The 15843-nt window shown below is 37.3% G+C and overlaps 5 protein-coding genes across 9 annotated transcripts; 2 read left to right on the top strand and 3 right to left on the bottom strand.

The window, feature by feature from the left end:
• The first annotated feature begins 896 nt into the window (after nt 1–896).
• LOC126611626 (triphosphate tunnel metalloenzyme 3-like) lies at nt 897–1760 on the top strand. The gene has a single exon (XM_050279987.1). It carries the CDS (start codon nt 912–914, stop codon nt 1632–1634), a length of 723 nt encoding a protein of 240 aa, XP_050135944.1. The 5' UTR covers nt 897–911; the 3' UTR covers nt 1635–1760.
• A 129-nt stretch (nt 1761–1889) lies between these two features.
• On the bottom strand, nt 1890–5231 carry LOC126611628 (uncharacterized). Its single transcript, XM_050279990.1, has 3 exons — nt 4895–5231; nt 2667–2725; nt 1890–2383 (listed from the first exon to the last, which is right to left on the bottom strand). Exons 1-3 carry the CDS (start codon nt 5003–5005, stop codon nt 2035–2037), a joined length of 519 nt encoding a protein of 172 aa, XP_050135947.1. The 5' UTR covers nt 5006–5231; the 3' UTR covers nt 1890–2034.
• Nucleotides 5232–5636: 405 nt separating this feature from the next.
• Nucleotides 5637–8595, top strand: LOC126611611 (DEAD-box ATP-dependent RNA helicase 35-like). 2 transcript variants are annotated; one of them, XM_050279922.1, is made up of 3 exons: nt 5637–5771; nt 6087–6996; nt 7508–8595. In XM_050279922.1, exons 2-3 carry the CDS (start codon nt 6098–6100, stop codon nt 8370–8372), a joined length of 1764 nt encoding a protein of 587 aa, XP_050135879.1. In that variant the 5' UTR covers nt 5637–5771; nt 6087–6097; the 3' UTR covers nt 8373–8595. The 2 variants fall into 2 exon arrangements, with proteins under 2 accessions (XP_050135879.1, XP_050135878.1); XM_050279921.1 differs by having other exon boundaries at nt 5645–5771; nt 6069–6996.
• A 116-nt stretch (nt 8596–8711) lies between these two features.
• Nucleotides 8712–9836, bottom strand: LOC126611613 (uncharacterized). 2 transcript variants are annotated; one of them, XM_050279926.1, is made up of 2 exons: nt 9068–9836; nt 8712–8985 (listed from the first exon to the last, which is right to left on the bottom strand). In XM_050279926.1, exons 1-2 carry the CDS (start codon nt 9758–9760, stop codon nt 8824–8826), a joined length of 855 nt encoding a protein of 284 aa, XP_050135883.1. In that variant the 5' UTR covers nt 9761–9836; the 3' UTR covers nt 8712–8823. The 2 variants fall into 2 exon arrangements, with proteins under 2 accessions (XP_050135883.1, XP_050135884.1); XM_050279927.1 differs by having other exon boundaries at nt 8712–8928; nt 9068–9831.
• Nucleotides 9837–10553: 717 nt separating this feature from the next.
• Nucleotides 10554–15037, bottom strand: LOC126611612 (uncharacterized). Of its 3 annotated transcripts, none has more exons than XM_050279923.1 (8): nt 14722–15037; nt 14394–14488; nt 14154–14278; nt 13948–14044; nt 13493–13602; nt 13029–13229; nt 12297–12371; nt 10554–10929 (listed from the first exon to the last, which is right to left on the bottom strand). In XM_050279923.1, the coding sequence occupies exons 2-8, from the start codon at nt 14461–14463 to the stop codon at nt 10879–10881; spliced, it is 729 nt and encodes a 242-aa protein (XP_050135880.1). In that variant the 5' UTR covers nt 14464–14488; nt 14722–15037; the 3' UTR covers nt 10554–10878. The 3 variants fall into 3 exon arrangements, with proteins under 3 accessions (XP_050135880.1, XP_050135882.1, XP_050135881.1); XM_050279925.1 differs by having other exon boundaries at nt 14394–14480; nt 14722–14870; XM_050279924.1 differs by lacking the exon at nt 13029–13229 and having other exon boundaries at nt 14722–15031.
• Nucleotides 15038–15843: the final 806 nt, after the last annotated feature.

Below are 15843 nucleotides of genomic sequence, written 5' to 3'. Positions count from 1 at the left end.
GTCAGTTGATTGTTTGTGCAGTACAGTGTTCCACTCATCTAGCGCGTCGTCCATCTCATATGAGACATCTTTCAGCTTCTCCAACCAGTCTCTCGCAGTGGCTTCCTTCATTTGCCTCTTCTCTGCATCGGCCCTTCTTGGCGTCGGAGTTGGTTGACAATGGAAGAAGAAAAACAAGGAATATATGAAGTAAGAAATGCAGAATGGTTCTGCTATTGCCCTTCTTCCCAGTTAATGTATTGTCCAATACCAACTCCATGTCAACTACTCCAGCAGCAAAGAGAATAATGGACCGACTATATTAATTTAGTATCAAACTTGTCATTCAAGTTAGCCGAATCTAACACATCCGGCTCAATTCCAAGCAAGAAAGAATATTACTATACCAAAATGTCAACTAGCAACAAGAAGTTTAGCAACTGATAGTTGTAATACAAGGGCAAGTTTGACATATTCCCTTCAACATACGGGGCATCTCAATTGTTTTGAGGTTCGTCAATTTCCTCCATGTTACCACATGTAGCAGGCTCGATATTAAATTATTAAGTTTTATTTATTGTATGTTTAGCCTTCGTCAAACGTTATCCTTATTTGGATCTCGACCTAAAACTGAAATTTCAAAGCAACCTAGTGGGACCAAAATTGAAATTTGCCCATGAAAAATTTCTACTACATTTTATGGCTGTTCTATCCCTGTTTTGGTGTCTCTTTCATGTCTCCTCTTTATTTGCTTGACATGTGTTCATTCACTTAACTCAAGCTGAAGAGGTGTTAGTATAATGGCTTAAACATGAGGGGGTTTGTGAAAATTCGATAAATATCAGGGAGTGTTAGCATAATTAACTCATTTTGGGTCAAGTAAATGGACACATGTCAAGGAAAGATGGAGGAGACATGAAAGGGACACCAAAATGGGGACACCAGATCCGCAGCCACATTTCCCACCACCAAGTGCTTCCATATCAAGTTATCAACGACATTGTTCACTCGTTTGGTCCTTCCTTCAGCAAACCCCCAAAGCAATGGAAGTGGAAGTGAAGCTCCGCCTCCCAGACGCCGCCGCACACCAAAAGCTCACCGACCTCCTCTCCCCCTTCCACACCCAAACCCTAATCCAAGAGAACATCTTCTTCGACGGCTCCAACTCCGAGCTCTCCTCTAACCTCGCCATCCTCCGCCTCCGTTTCTACGACGTCGACAGGCGCTGCGTCCTCTGCCTCAAGGCCAAACCCGTCATCTCCGACGGCGTCAGCCGAGTCCTAGAGCTGGAAGAGCCCTTCGACCCTGTCCTCGGCCGCGTCTGCGTGGCCGAGCCGTGGAGGCTTACGGCCGTTGACTCCTCCGACATCTTAAAGCGCGTGAGGGAGGAATACAGTGTCGGAGGAGGGCAAGGGTTTGTGTGCTTGGGTGGGTTTAGGAATGTGAGGGGTGTGTATAAGTGGAAGGGGCTGAAGATAGAGGTGGACGAGAGTATTTACGATTTTGGGACGTGTTATGAGCTCGAGTGCGAGAGCTCCAACCCTGACAGGGATAAGCAGGTTCTGGAAAACTTGTTGGAAGAGAACGGGATTAGGTTTCGGTACTCGGAGGTCTCCAAGTTTGCGATTTTCCGGTCCGGGAAGTTGCCGGAGTGAAAGCTACTTTGGAACTTGGACGCCAAGTAATTGGTGTGTAAATTGTGTTGGGATTCAAGGCTTTCTTGTGTAGAAAATGTAGTGCTTGTGCATTATCATTCAATTAACAAAATAATTCCCTAGTAATGTGCAATTGTGCTCATGCTTAACAAACCGTGAATGATTGTTAGCCGTTGATGATGTGCGTTGGTTCACTTCGGTTTTTTCCTCCGACGTGATTCTGTTTTTCTTTGGGTATGGAGGGAAACATTGTCGTTCAATTGACAATCGGAAGACGCTTTCCATCTTTATAAAAGGAAATTCGACGGTTTTGTCTTAACAAATAATGTTGTTATAACAGTAATATTTTCCGACCTGCCCCAAGTTTCTAAAGAAACAGTCTAAAACATATTGAAACATTTTATTTTACTTTCTTTCTTTCTGAAGGCAACTTGTTAAGCTCCTCGTCATCCTCGTCATCCTCATCCTCCTCATCATCATCGTCTTCATCATCATCATCACCATCATCATCTTCGTCATCATCTTCATCTTCGTTTTCTCCATTGCCATTAGCCTCAACCTCATCATCAGAATCTTCTTCGTCATCATCACTATCTTCTTCTGAATCATTACCGTCATCCTCATCATTATCGTCACTGTCCTCATCGTCGACATCTTCATCATCATCAGAGTCGGCATCCTCTGGTTCACCTGCATCGTTGTTTTCAGCATCAGGCTCTTTCCCTTTATTAAGTTCGGACATTGGAAACCTGAAATGCAGTCTCATACGCACTGCCCCATCACTTTCCATTCCCCATACTATGGAGATACAACAAACAATAAAGGTCGTACCCAGTGCACAAGGCTCCCGCTTTACGCAGGGTCTGGGAGAGGTGAATGTCGGCTAGCCTTACCCCCATTTATGGAGAGGCTGCTCCCAAGTCTCGAACCCGAGACCTACCGCTCATGGGCGAAGGCACTTGCCATCGCACCAAGTACGACCTCTAGATACAACAAACAATACAAAAAGTAAATGCAAAATGTCTTTCCTACCTCTGATCTGTTCTCACTGAATCTTGAAATGCATCACGATCATCACGCAAAGATCCAACCTATTGAATAACAAACATAAAGCCAGCCTGAGAAATGTAATAAAATGCATAACATGTATCGAAAAGCATAGAATTTGGAAAATCAAGCAAGCTCTTCACTCCAATCATTCTTCATTGAAAGAGAGCAGAAAATCCATATCCTTCATTGAAATTTAAAAAAAAAAAAAAAGGCAGAAAAGTTCCGTATCATATACGAGTAATGCAGACCTCAAAAAAAAAAAAACAGACTGTTAGGAAAAACGTTATGTCTACATACACTATCCCACCAGTATGATCCATACACGGAAATATAAGCATCTTTCTTTCAAATTGTAACATCAGAAATGCTCAAATCTTCAGCCCGCCATTGTAGCCCCAAATAAAAAATGATCAAATGTACATGTTTAGGGGGGTGTAGTCAAACTCGGATTTAAGAGGATTTTAAAAGACTTTAATATCCTAGTGTAGTCAATTAAAAGATTTTAAAGGATTTTAGAATCCATTCAAATATAGGTGTAGTTAATTAAAGGATTTTAGAATCCTTTAAAATCAAAGTGTAGTCAATTAAAAGATTTTAAAGGATTTTAAAATCCATCCAAATCTAAGTGTATTCAAAAAATTAAGATTTTGGAGGATTTCAATAAGTTGTGGATTTTGTAGGATTTGAGAGCAAAAAATATATATAACCTAGACTAAAAAGAATCCAACCCCCTAGGATTTCAAATCCTTCCACCACAATCCACCATAATCCATTCAAATTCTTTAAAATCCATATGAATTTTGTAGAATTCTTTAATCCTTTTAAATCCTATAAAATCTATCACTTTTAAAATCCTTTTAAATCTTAGTTTGACTACACCCCCCTTAGACAACATTAAAGAGCATGATGGTCTGAAAACCAGCTTTCTTACTATAAATAAGATAAAGCTAAACCCATCACCACCAGAGCATGTAAATAAATCATTGGAATTAATCGCTTCTGCAAAAACAAAGCTCGTATTAAAGGCTTCCAAGAGAACATTAGTGCTTCAATTGTGGAAAGGAGAACAGTTCAATCTGAAAGCCTTACACTTTATCATTCTATTTGCTGATGAGAAACTGTGAGAAAGGAAAAATCAAATAGAATACTAAAGTACGATTACAGTTGTACTTCAACAGAAAACCGTGCATATTCAATATTGATGATGTTTAATTTTGCTGGAAGAAATTTCAAGGAACCCACTTCACTCCAAGACGTATATTTTTTTTTAAGAAGAAACGATAACGTTTTTATTGATTTAAGGATAAGTACAATCAACTAAGAGAAAAACCCGATAATATCTCTGTTGGTGCCTCGAACCAAAAAGAAGAACCCTAATCTGAACCTAAGAAGTGTTGCAGCAGGATGCCCCAATAAGTGAAAACAGCCAAATAACACTTTTGTATCGAATCAAAACCTAAATGTAGAGGTAGACGCGAGAAAATTCACAAAGATTTGTTAATGGACGACTACAAATTAACACAAGTATTCATAAAATCATTGATAACGACCCAGAGAAAAAGAATCCTCATAGTTCAATCAATTGTATCAATTTTTGGGCTTCATGGTATATACAATTCACGCAAGTCAAATTCAAAATCACAGAAAAAATCATTTGGGAATGAATAATGAGCCCCGGCAAGAAATTAAATTCATTATAAGCTAATTGGAGGAGATTATCAGCAAACTATAAGGGGGTGTATTCAATTGAGAATGTGAGAGATTTTAATGGATTTATAAATCCATGAATTTTTATGGAGTTTAATTGATTTGTAGAGATTCCATATAAAATTTTGATTCAATTCCCTCGAAATCTCATAGGAAGATGTGAGATTTGTGGATACTTAAAATACACTATGAAATCTCTCCAATTCCCTCTAATTCCTCAACTTTCTCAAATTCTTTAAAATCAATTTCTAATTGAATACACCTGGAATGTTATAAACTTCTTTAAAATCTTAATTGAATACACCTAGATTTCTAAGGATTTTAATAAACTATTTTAAAATTCTAATTAAATACACCTAGAATTTCAGAGAATTCCTTAAAATCTTGATTGAATACCCCTAGATTCATTAAAAGAATTAAAATCCCTTAAAATCCTAATTGAATCCACCCTAAGTCAAAATTAGAGAAAATAATAATATAATTAGGGATTGAGTGATGAGTACCTTAAAAATCAGTAAAAGAAGAGATTGGTGAGCAAGAATGGCAGCATCCACCAGCAAAGAAAGCAGCATAAAATCAGCAGCAGTAGTGTGGCGGGAACTCTGGATCTCCATTGTAGCAGAGAGGAGTGGTGTAGGCTGTAGGTAAACTACTAGTAGAAAATATCACGCGCTTGACAAGTAGAGGAGACAAGTGTTGCCCAATTCGCTCAAACCCTTGGAGATGGTGGCTGACTGCCGGTGCTGCTCGCGGCGGTGAACTTCTCTGTGTTTCTCTCAAGCTTTTTGTGAGGCGGCATTAGTTGTTTGCAAGGAAGGAGAAGGGAAAGGCAATTAACACAACAGGGTCATTTGGTCTTTTTACGTGAGATTAAGGGCAAAAATTCTAAAAAAACATAAAATAAGGCAAAAGTCTTTTTAAATTATCATCAATGAAATGTCAAATTCATAATAAAATGTATAAATTTCACGATATGTATTCTAGGTTCAAATTTTGACGCAATGCGACATAATAGTGACTTAAAAAAAAGTTAAAATATCTATGTTAGTTTTTATAATTTCTGAAAAAACTGGATTTGCATGATGAAATTATCAATTAATTTTATTATATAAAAGTGAATTCGTAAGAATAAAAAAATACTTATAAATTATATAATGTGTCAATAAAAAATAAGTACATTGATAAAAACTTAAATAAAAATTCAATCCTATAATTTATAAAATATAATTTAAATAGATATATTTGTCATGACCCCTTCTCTAAAACCGCGGGATATAAAACAGCGAGACTCACAGACGAAAACCCATCGAATCATTGGATTTTGCAGAAGCTGTAGCCATCACGCCCCCTATCGTTCTTCTTCTTTCTTCTGCTGTGACTGTAAGTTTTCCCTCACCTTCTTCTTCTGCTTATGTAACCGTCGTTCCCGTCATTTCATTAGTTTACCATCGAATCGGGGATTTTTTTTGTTAGTTTTGTGAAAAGTTAGCTTAAATCGATAACCTTGTTGCTAAACGTTGCATAAATTGATTAATTTTTGCTTTTTTTCTATTGAGTGTTTGCCTGTGTAAAATTATGCCTATATTTCATCAAGGTTTTGGTATTAGGATTCTTGGGTCTCTTTAGTTTTTTCTGTTTTGGATATCCTATGTCTTTAATATTCAATAATTGTTGTAGATTTTTGTTTGACTGCAGGAACTTGAACCATGGAAGAAGAAGATGATTATTCTGAGTATGTTCCAGTGGCGAAGCGACGAGCAATGGAGGCTCAGAAGATTCTTCAGCGCAAGGGGAAGTCTTCCGGGCTTGAGGAAGAGTTGGAGAAATCGAAGCTTGCTGAAGCAAAACCTAGCCTTCTTGTAAAAGCATCACAGTTGAAGCGTGACGCTCCTGAGATCACTCCGGCTGAGGAGATTCTGCAACAAGAGAAGGAAATGATTGAGCACTTATCAGATCGCAAAACCCTCATGTCAGTTCGCGAATTGGCAAAGGGAATCACTTACACGGAGCCTTTACTGACAGGTTGGAAGCCCCCATTGAATATAAGGCGGATGTCGAGCCAGCAATGTGATTTTATTAGAAAGCAGTGGCACATCATAGTTAGCGGCGATGATATTCCACCACCAATTAAGAATTTTAAGGATATGAAATTTCCTGAACCGATTCTGAAGAAGTTGAAAACCAAGGGGATTGTTCAGCCAACCCCCATTCAGGTGCAAGGTCTTCCGGTGATTTTAACCGGGAGGGACATGATTGGTATTGCGTTTACGGGTTCAGGAAAGACATTGGTTTTTGTGTTGCCGTTGATTATGATAGCATTGCAGGAGGAGATTATGATGCCAATTAATCAAGGTGAAGGGCCTTTTGGATTGATTATTTGCCCATCCAGGGAGCTTGCAAGGCAAACTTATGACGTGGTGGAAGAGTTTCTGCATCCTATGAGAGAGGCTGGATATCCAGAAATAAGGCCTTTGCTTTGTATTGGTGGAGTGGATATGCGTTCGCAGCTGGAAATTGTGAAAAAAGGTGTCCATATAGTTGTTGCTACTCCTGGGAGGTTGAAGGATATGCTGGCAAAGAAAAAAATGAACCTCGATAGTTGCAGGTAAGGAATGCCATTATAAAAACTCTTAAAAGTCATTATCTTGACGTGTTCTGTCTGCAATTCTATTAGTGTAATGTATAGCTACTAGAATAATGATATTGAGCAAACAACACTGCTTTTTCTGGTATACATAACTGAATCGTGAATCCCTAATGATTTTTATCTAATTTTGACTCTGATTTTTTTTGTAGTCCTTAACATGAAGTTTGTACATTGATGCAATTGAATTATGAGGAGTTCATTTTTTGGGTAGTTCCCCAATGATTTTAAGAATGCTTATGTTATTGGTTGTTGTCCATTAACAAGTGTTTGTGCATTTTCTTGCTTCTGCCTGTACATTTAGGTTTCCAACTTTCGATACGGTTGTCTGATTTGGCTGGTTTTAGTTAAGTTAAGTTATTGGGGCATCCTAATTCCTAGGTTTAAATAAAGATTCGGGCTATGATATACAATCTTTGATATGGAGAAACTTTTACTGAGCTTCGTAGACTTATGCTACTTTTATTTGCAGATATTTAACTTTGGACGAGGCAGATAGATTGGTAGATTTGGGCTTTGAGGATGACATAAGAGAAGTTTTTGACCACTTTAAAGGTCAACGACAAACACTTCTATTTTCAGCCACCATGCCCGCAAAAATTCAGAACTTTGCTAAAAGTGCTTTGGTAAAGCCTGTAACTGTAAATGTGGGAAGAGCTGGAGCAGCAAATCTTGATGTGATTCAAGAGGTTGAGTATGTGAAGCAAGAGGCCAAGATCGTTTACCTTCTTGAATGTCTACAAAAGACCCCACCTCCTGTTCTAATATTTTGTGAAAACAAAGCTGACGTGGATGATATTCATGAGTATCTTCTGTTAAAAGGAGTGGAAGCAGTGGCCATACATGGAGGGAAGGATCAGGAAGAGAGAGAGTATGCCATTTCTTCTTTTAAGGCAGGGAAGAAAGATGTTTTGGTTGCCACTGATGTTGCCTCAAAGGGTTTGGATTTTCCTGACATTCAACATGTCATTAATTATGACATGCCACCAGAAATTGAAAACTACGTTCACAGGATTGGACGAACAGGTAGATGTGGCAAGACTGGAATAGCAACAACTTTCATAAACAAGAATCAAACTGAGACAACACTTCTTGATTTGAAACACCTCCTGCAAGAGGCAAAACAAAGGATTCCACCCGTTTTGGCTGAGCTTAATGATCCAATGGAAGATGTGGATGCAATTACAAATGCAAGCGGGGTTAAGGGTTGTGCTTTCTGTGGCGGTCTTGGTCATCGTATCAAAGATTGCCCCAAACTAGAGCATCAGAAAAGCATGGCAATTGCCAGCTCTAGAAGGGATTATTTTGGATCCGGTGGTTACAGAGGGGAAATATAAGATTTATGTATACCTCCTTCACTGTTCACTTTACAAGCTGAAACAGGTGAAACTTTGATCCTTTGTACTCTTTTTTGTTTATTTAGGCATATGTAGTTGAGCCTTTCCCTAGACGTGAGCCGTAACTTTAATTTGTTAGTGCTTCTAGACCATCTCATGTATGTCTTATAGATGTTTACATATTTATATCTGATAATATAATATCTATGAACACGTTTTTGCATTGCTGTGAGCCTCTTTAATGGGAGTGAATGTTTAACATGCAGCTGTTAGAACAATTTAAATAGAGATTATTGTCTGTTTAATTATGATATAACAGTAAAGTTCTAGCCAAGAAAATACAGAATATGGTTGTCTATATTAATAGAGAGGAGATTCGAACATGGTGTTTACAAATACTATCTGGGATTACATGTTGATGGAATCATCTATCTAGTTTACAATAGATGCATCACATGAGCATCGCCAAATTATTAGCTCTAAGATTTCTGTTGACCAGAGATGGATTTTGATCTTGGCGTAAAATATGTGACAAACTAACTCCCATTCTTTGATCCTGTTTATCCATCAAATGCATTGAAATCAGTGAGCCAAACATTTCAGCATATGAGTGCTGAGAAAGAATGAAATTTTGTTTCAAACTTACAGTTCCAACCAATAACTTGTATATGTATTGAGGATATATCATAATTTACCTGTGACGAGTAGATACTTGTGTTTCCATCGATAGACTTGAGTTCTATTGCTGCCAAACATCTGGGATCAATTTCTAGCATCTGAAACTGCTGATATATCTCCTTCATCAACTTGTTTCTCTCTTCTGCAATCTCCAACATTTCTTGCTTCATAGTTTCAGTTTCTTCTTCAAGAACTCTCAGTCGCTTGTTTAGTTCTTCAACTTCACCAGTGCACACTACAGCCTTCCCCTTACCGGAAACATTGAGAGCCTTACTCGTTGAACCACCTCCAAGCAGCAGCTTTTTCTTCTCTGCCTTTTTAGAATCCGAAGCGCTTGAATCCTGCAATGGTTTTTTACCACTTGACAGAGTCTTCAACTTGCACCGAGTAAATTCTCTTTCCTTTCCTATCCTTTGGCGCACCAACATAGAACAATTGTCGCCAATTCCTTCCTCACCAGTGCTTGCACTTGCACACTTCATTCTCGAAAGCTCTTTCGTCGATGAAAATGTTTTGGAACTCACCGTGTAACAATTTCCATTGCAGAAAGTATAATGATTTTCCTTGGAATTTTTATAATTTGACAAGAATATTAGGGCATACGATAGAGAAGAATTGGTTAAAGAACATGTGGGGGGTAGTGGCTTATGATTGCTTCCATGATTTTGCTTCACTTGTAAGAAAGACGGTGGTGTTTGTAGTGTCATCATCTGTTATGGCATATGGATGCGTACTTCAGAATTGCAGTACTGAGAGAGAGAGAGAGAGAGAGAGAGGAAATTGCAAAGCAGTTGCAGATAGTGTCCTTTTCTGCAAATTTGGCCTCCATTCTTATTGGGAGGAGGAAATGTCAGCAAAATCCAAGCGAAGCGTAAGTTATACGCAAGTCCTTCCCTTCTGTTCTGATAAACAAGAAAATCGTCAGCTTTGTATGGTGGGCGAATTTGGCTCCGTTCCAATTTACACCTGGTGCAGGTTCGATCCCTATCAATCACTCTTCCTTCTAACAATTAACAATTTAACCTACTAATGCTATCATTTTTTTCCAAAAAAAAAACAGTCGGTCCGCCTATTTCTACAACCACGACAAAACAATGAACTTGCACCAAAATGTTTTGAAATCAAATAATGTGAATGGTTTTCATTTTGACATACAAATGATCGATCAAGCAAAAGACGAAAGCTCTAAGATGACAATTTTTTGGTCCATGGTGCAAGTGTGAGTACCACATCAACATTAAATGGATCCAATAATTGTCACATCATCATTTTAACAAAGGATCAGAAGTTAAATAACTTAGGAGACGGATTTAAAAACAATAAACTTGAAGGGTGTAAACGTAGTTCGCCCTTTTTTCTTCATCCAGTATCATTAAGCAACAAGGAAAGCCTAGGAATTTGTCTTCAAAAGAGAACAAACAGAACTCATAGTACATCCTATATTCCGGTATATAGTGTGCGTGTGTGCGTGCGCGCGTAGTTTCTGAAATATAGCGTAACATATAGACACAATGTTCTCAACTTCTCATTTCGACGGTACAAAATCATTTACAGAGGACCTGGAGAAGTAGCCATCCACAAAATTGAAGAGAGAAAGAAAAAACGGAGATTTGGCATTTTATTGTACTTGATACACAGGTTGGTTGCCTACTCTGTTTTATTGAATTTGGAAACAGAGAATAAGAAGCATTCATACAGGGCGTCCGCATCGACTTTCATCTAATTTGTGCAGCAGGGATTGTCGATGTAGTTTACCCGCCACTTCAAACTTCTTGAATTGATACAAGGGGAAAATCGAACGGAAAAGAAAAAACCAGGCCAGCTTAACTTAGTCGATTGGCACTTCAACCTCCATTTTCAGACCATAACTACCAAGAACCTGCATCAGATACAAAGCCGTAATGAAACATGTTAAACGCCTGACGAAAATTTCAAAAGTTAATAAAATCACGGATAGGTATTGCAGATGTAAAAGTTATTGATCACGTTATTCATATTCAATGTCTCAGAAGCCATCTGGAATTTGAAATTGGGCTTATATGGGACAATGAAACAGTATAATAAACAAATGCAGACTTTTATAAACCTGCAAGTTTGTTTTTTCTTTGTAGAGGCAGGTAATCAGATGATTATTTCATGGTTTTTATTTTAACTGGGAAGGTGTGAAACCAAATGCTCGACCCAAGAATCTAAAACCAAAAGTTCGAATTCGCCCTGAAAGATAAAGCACACTCGTGCATTTGGCTAAACTTCCATCTCTACGACGGCATTTCCACACCATTCTAATCAATGACTCCTTTTTCTAGCTTCTGGGTTAGGATTAAAATTTTACTCAAAAGATAAATTTCTAAAGAAAAATAAATTTACATGCTGTAATACTGGGAATACCTATATGAGCACTTTAATTATTCATTAATTAGTGCGCATTGGCAATATACCAGAACCCGGCTTAGTATCTTACAGCTACATGAAGACTGAACACTATGTTCAACTTTATAATGTAGGCTTCTGTAATGAGTTCGGTCCACAAAATATGAATTTCTGATATAAATTACAACCTCAGTTACTTAGCTAGCCACCTACTTGCTGAGTGTCTGTAATGCAACAGTTTTTTATACTTCCTTAAGACGATAACTTCAGGAAGCAAAGCAACACACAAATAACTGCACTTGATTTTTTAGCACAAACTACCAGCTATGGAGACACACAGGGTACTACTTATTGTATGCGTCATTGGGTGTTAAGATAACGGATAAAACAGTGATGTATGCTTCTCTTTCCCTTGTTCTTTCTAAGTAGAGCAACTTTTGTTATTGGACTAAAAGGAATGCAATGCTGAAACATTTTAAACGGCGTTCAAACAATTCAAGATCTGTAAACGTTTAACTTTGACTTCTGTTGTTTGGCTAGGCTCCATATAGACCTCTAAAATAGCAAAGGTAAGGTAAACTTAATGTAGATAAGCCTCAATTATCAAATATGTTTGGACATAAAATCAGCTGCTTTAAGATTTTCAGTTGGATAAGTTTTCTGAATTTCTCTCTGTTTAGAAAGGAATCGTATGTCCTTCTCATTTTTTGAAATGAGAAAAAAATTATATAAATAACAGCCATATCAAGTTTCGCATCATTAAAGGCCTAAGAAAGTTCTAAGCAAGATATAAGCCAGCAAGCGTACACATTGTCTACCCCCTTTGCTATGATAATTGTTGTCACACAAAAAAATATGACAGCAAAATGTAAATACCTTAACAAAGTCATCTGACGTCAAATAAGATTCCCTTGTATACCCTGCTTCTTGCAGGACTTGAGTCAACACTTTCTGCATTTGAAAGACATAGAGCACAACGCAAGTTAATAATTTGGTCCATGACTACGCAACATTTCAACAAAGTAAAACAACTTATCAATGTATCCTAGTCAAGAACTGTCAAGAAAACAAACAACGATAAAAAAGGCGATGGCAAGACCAAGACCTAGGATCCACATGTGTAACTAAACATGCATACCTAATCATAGATCAGATATGGATGACGAATATTCCAATTTTATCTTAAATGACTAGTCTGAAATTGTCACAAGTTTTGGCCAAAGAAATTGTGAAAGAAGACTAGATATTTTCCGTGACACCAAATATCACTATGTAGCCACAGTATCAAGGATCAGTACCTTCTGGTTCTTCATCAAATTAAGGTATTGATCGGAGGACAAAACTTGATGATATTTGCGGAAAATGAGTTTTTTTTTTTTTTTTGAAAAGAAACAAACATTTTATAAAAGAACAGAGAAATACACAGAAGTGGATAAGAAATCCACCAAGAACAAAAACAAGAAAATCTCTCAAGAGGATCTGGCTACATCAACAAAACCTAAACCTAAATCACTTTACTGCTGCTAACATATCCCACAGTAACTGAGAAAGACAGTAATTTTTAAAATCATTTGAAACTGAAGCCCAGAGGGCTGCCCAGAATCTTACTCTTCCCCAAAGTACTTCTACCCCCACACCAGTATAATCCTCAAAAATTCTTTTGTTATGCTCCAACCAAATGTTCCGAAAAACTGCCGAGACCAGACAACCCCACAAAGCTTTAGCTTTCCTCCCAATTCCTAGGGCCTCAAAATTGGTGCTTAGATGCTCGAAACAACCCTTTGGAATGACCCAACTAACTCTAACCTCCTGAAACAATTTCCACCACAGTTGAATCGTGTAAGAACAATGGAGAAAAATGTGGTTTACACTCTCCTCCTTAGCTTTGCACAAACTGCACCAATGGGGGGTGAAGCAAATAAAAGGGCTTCTCCTTTGAATTTGGTTACAAGTGTTGTTTTGAAATAATACTCAATATCCACCAAATAGGTGATATTCAATCAAAACCATTTAACTCTTGTTGTGCAAGGCTATGACTATATAAACAAAAGTGGGTAAAACCATGATTTTACCTCTCTTTGCTCGTCAGACAGGAATGAACCCGACAAATCACGCAGCACTTCTAAAATATCATTGAAAGACACCTTTCCATTACAGTCTGAGTCGTATACCCTGAAAATAACTGGAAAAGAGACAATGTCAATGTTAATCCACCACATAAACATGTTCCTCAGAGTGCAGATTTTTCCTAATTGTGAAGAATGCAAGAAAAATATATGAACATGTCGCACAGATGCATATATGTATATACATATATATACATACACACACGAAGTATTCAAATGAGTATTTGAAACAGTCAATAACATCAATAATGTAAACAGAAATACGAGTAGTCCCTAGCCCACTCATTACGACAAGCAATAACCTATTTAGAACAATTGTACTCAAAATAAACCAAAAACATCACAACTGTAAAAGAAGCAGTTTGCTATGACTATTAAACTTAGCACGACCAATCACTTACGTTCACTTTTTTGCTGCATACTAGCTCTAGCGCTGAACGCAGACAAGAAGGCCACAAAGTCCTTAAAGTTCAACCCATCGACCATCTTAAGCAACCTCTAAGGAAAGAACACAGCAGAGCCATAAATTACGAAACACATACCATGCATTACCAATTAAACAGACGGAGTGGATTAAACAACTAAGCTCTTCGTAGCAGTGGACTACCTGAGAGAGAGGATTCATCGCTAACTCGGGGACCGATAGGAATTCATCAGCTGAGATAAAACCCTTTGCATTTCTATCTAGTTGACAAAATCTTTGATACAAGGATACAATTTCTTGCTGAGAAACTAATTTTCACATAAAAATCAGACAACCAAGTATTAGTATTTAGCATTAATAAAAACAATAGCAAAAGGGAACAAATGAAAGAGAGACAAATAAAATATCAAAACAAAAGCTTACAAAAAAAGTTGCAGTGTTCTTGCACTTCTTCAATGTCGTACTGAGTTAGCATGGAAGAGGCATTCCCCATTGGTTCTAACAACAAAACTGAAAAACTTGATCAAAACAATAAAAACCCATTAAGCAATTACACCTGTAAGACAAAACCCAGAAACCAATAAATAGATAAACACTAATTTCCCACTTCAAAAGATTGGGCTGCAGTGTTTGGCAGCCGAGAAAACTTGCCAAGAAAAATCAAAACTTGACAAAATCAAAACTTGACAAAATCCTATCTTGTCTTATCGCCAAACAAGATAGGAGGCTTGAAAATTAAAAGGGTCATTACCAGAATTCCTTGTTTTCTTTTTCTAGGCAGCCAAACAGAAAGCGAGAATAAATAGGAAAACGAGAGAAAAGGTAGCTGGAATCTGAGCCAAATGGAATGGTTGGAGGATCAGATAAGATGATGATACGATATGTTGGGGAAAATATAAGAGAGGAGCTATAGTTTGTCACCAACGATAAACTTGAAAAACAGACATTGTTTTTGTCTTGGGAAGTGACGACGACGATGTGGTTGTGTTTGGCTAATTGCCCCAATTCCCAAAACAGTTCGTCAGGGTCTAAGAAGAGGAAGGAACATGAAATAGGATCAGCGGCAAGTAGCATGAAGAAACAAAAAAATAAATAAATAAAACTATAGATATCATATAGACGGTGACGTAAACTTATTTATGTAAATTTTTCTCAATTTTTTAGAAAAAGGATACATTATCTTTATTAGCTAACTTAATCAACATATGCATCAAGTATACATTATATTTATCACCTAACCTAATCAACATATGCATCAAGTAATATTTTCTTATAAAATATGTATCATACAACATTTCTACACATGAGAATGAGATGCTATCAACCTTCGCAACTTTCTTCTTTTACTTTTTCGGCTCTCATTCTCATTCTGTAATGTTGCTTAATGAACAACCGTCTACTTCTTATATCACCCTTTAAAAATTAACTACGTAAAAATCTACCAATAAAAATTTATTTAACTATTTGATCAACGTTGTCAAAATTTGAGTGTTTAAATAAGTAATAAGGTTCGTCAATGTATTGGATAACTATTAAATGACTAGCTGATTTCAGATTTAGTTAATTTTTGCAATGACAATATTTAAAGGGTGATCTAAAAAGTAGACAATTCCGATCATAAAAAAACATTGTATGATGAAAAGGAAAGTCGACAAGGTCCAAATAAGTAAGTTGCTAGCATTCCGCTTCGTACCCCTTTGGTGATTTGGTATCATCTACCATTTCCCATCAACTAGCGGTTTGGCATGACACGGTACAAGTCCTGACATGACACAGTACAAATACCTGCATCTTGTTCCAAGTCTCAAAGTTGTATTCATGTATGATGCATCCAGTGCACGACATACACCGAAACATACTAGAATTTCCGCCC

The sequence above is a fragment of the Malus sylvestris genome, chromosome 17, assembly GCF_916048215.2.
Source record: "Malus sylvestris chromosome 17, drMalSylv7.2, whole genome shotgun sequence".
Taxonomy (NCBI): domain Eukaryota; kingdom Viridiplantae; phylum Streptophyta; class Magnoliopsida; order Rosales; family Rosaceae; genus Malus; species Malus sylvestris.
This window is presented reverse-complemented; position numbering and strand designations above follow the sequence as displayed.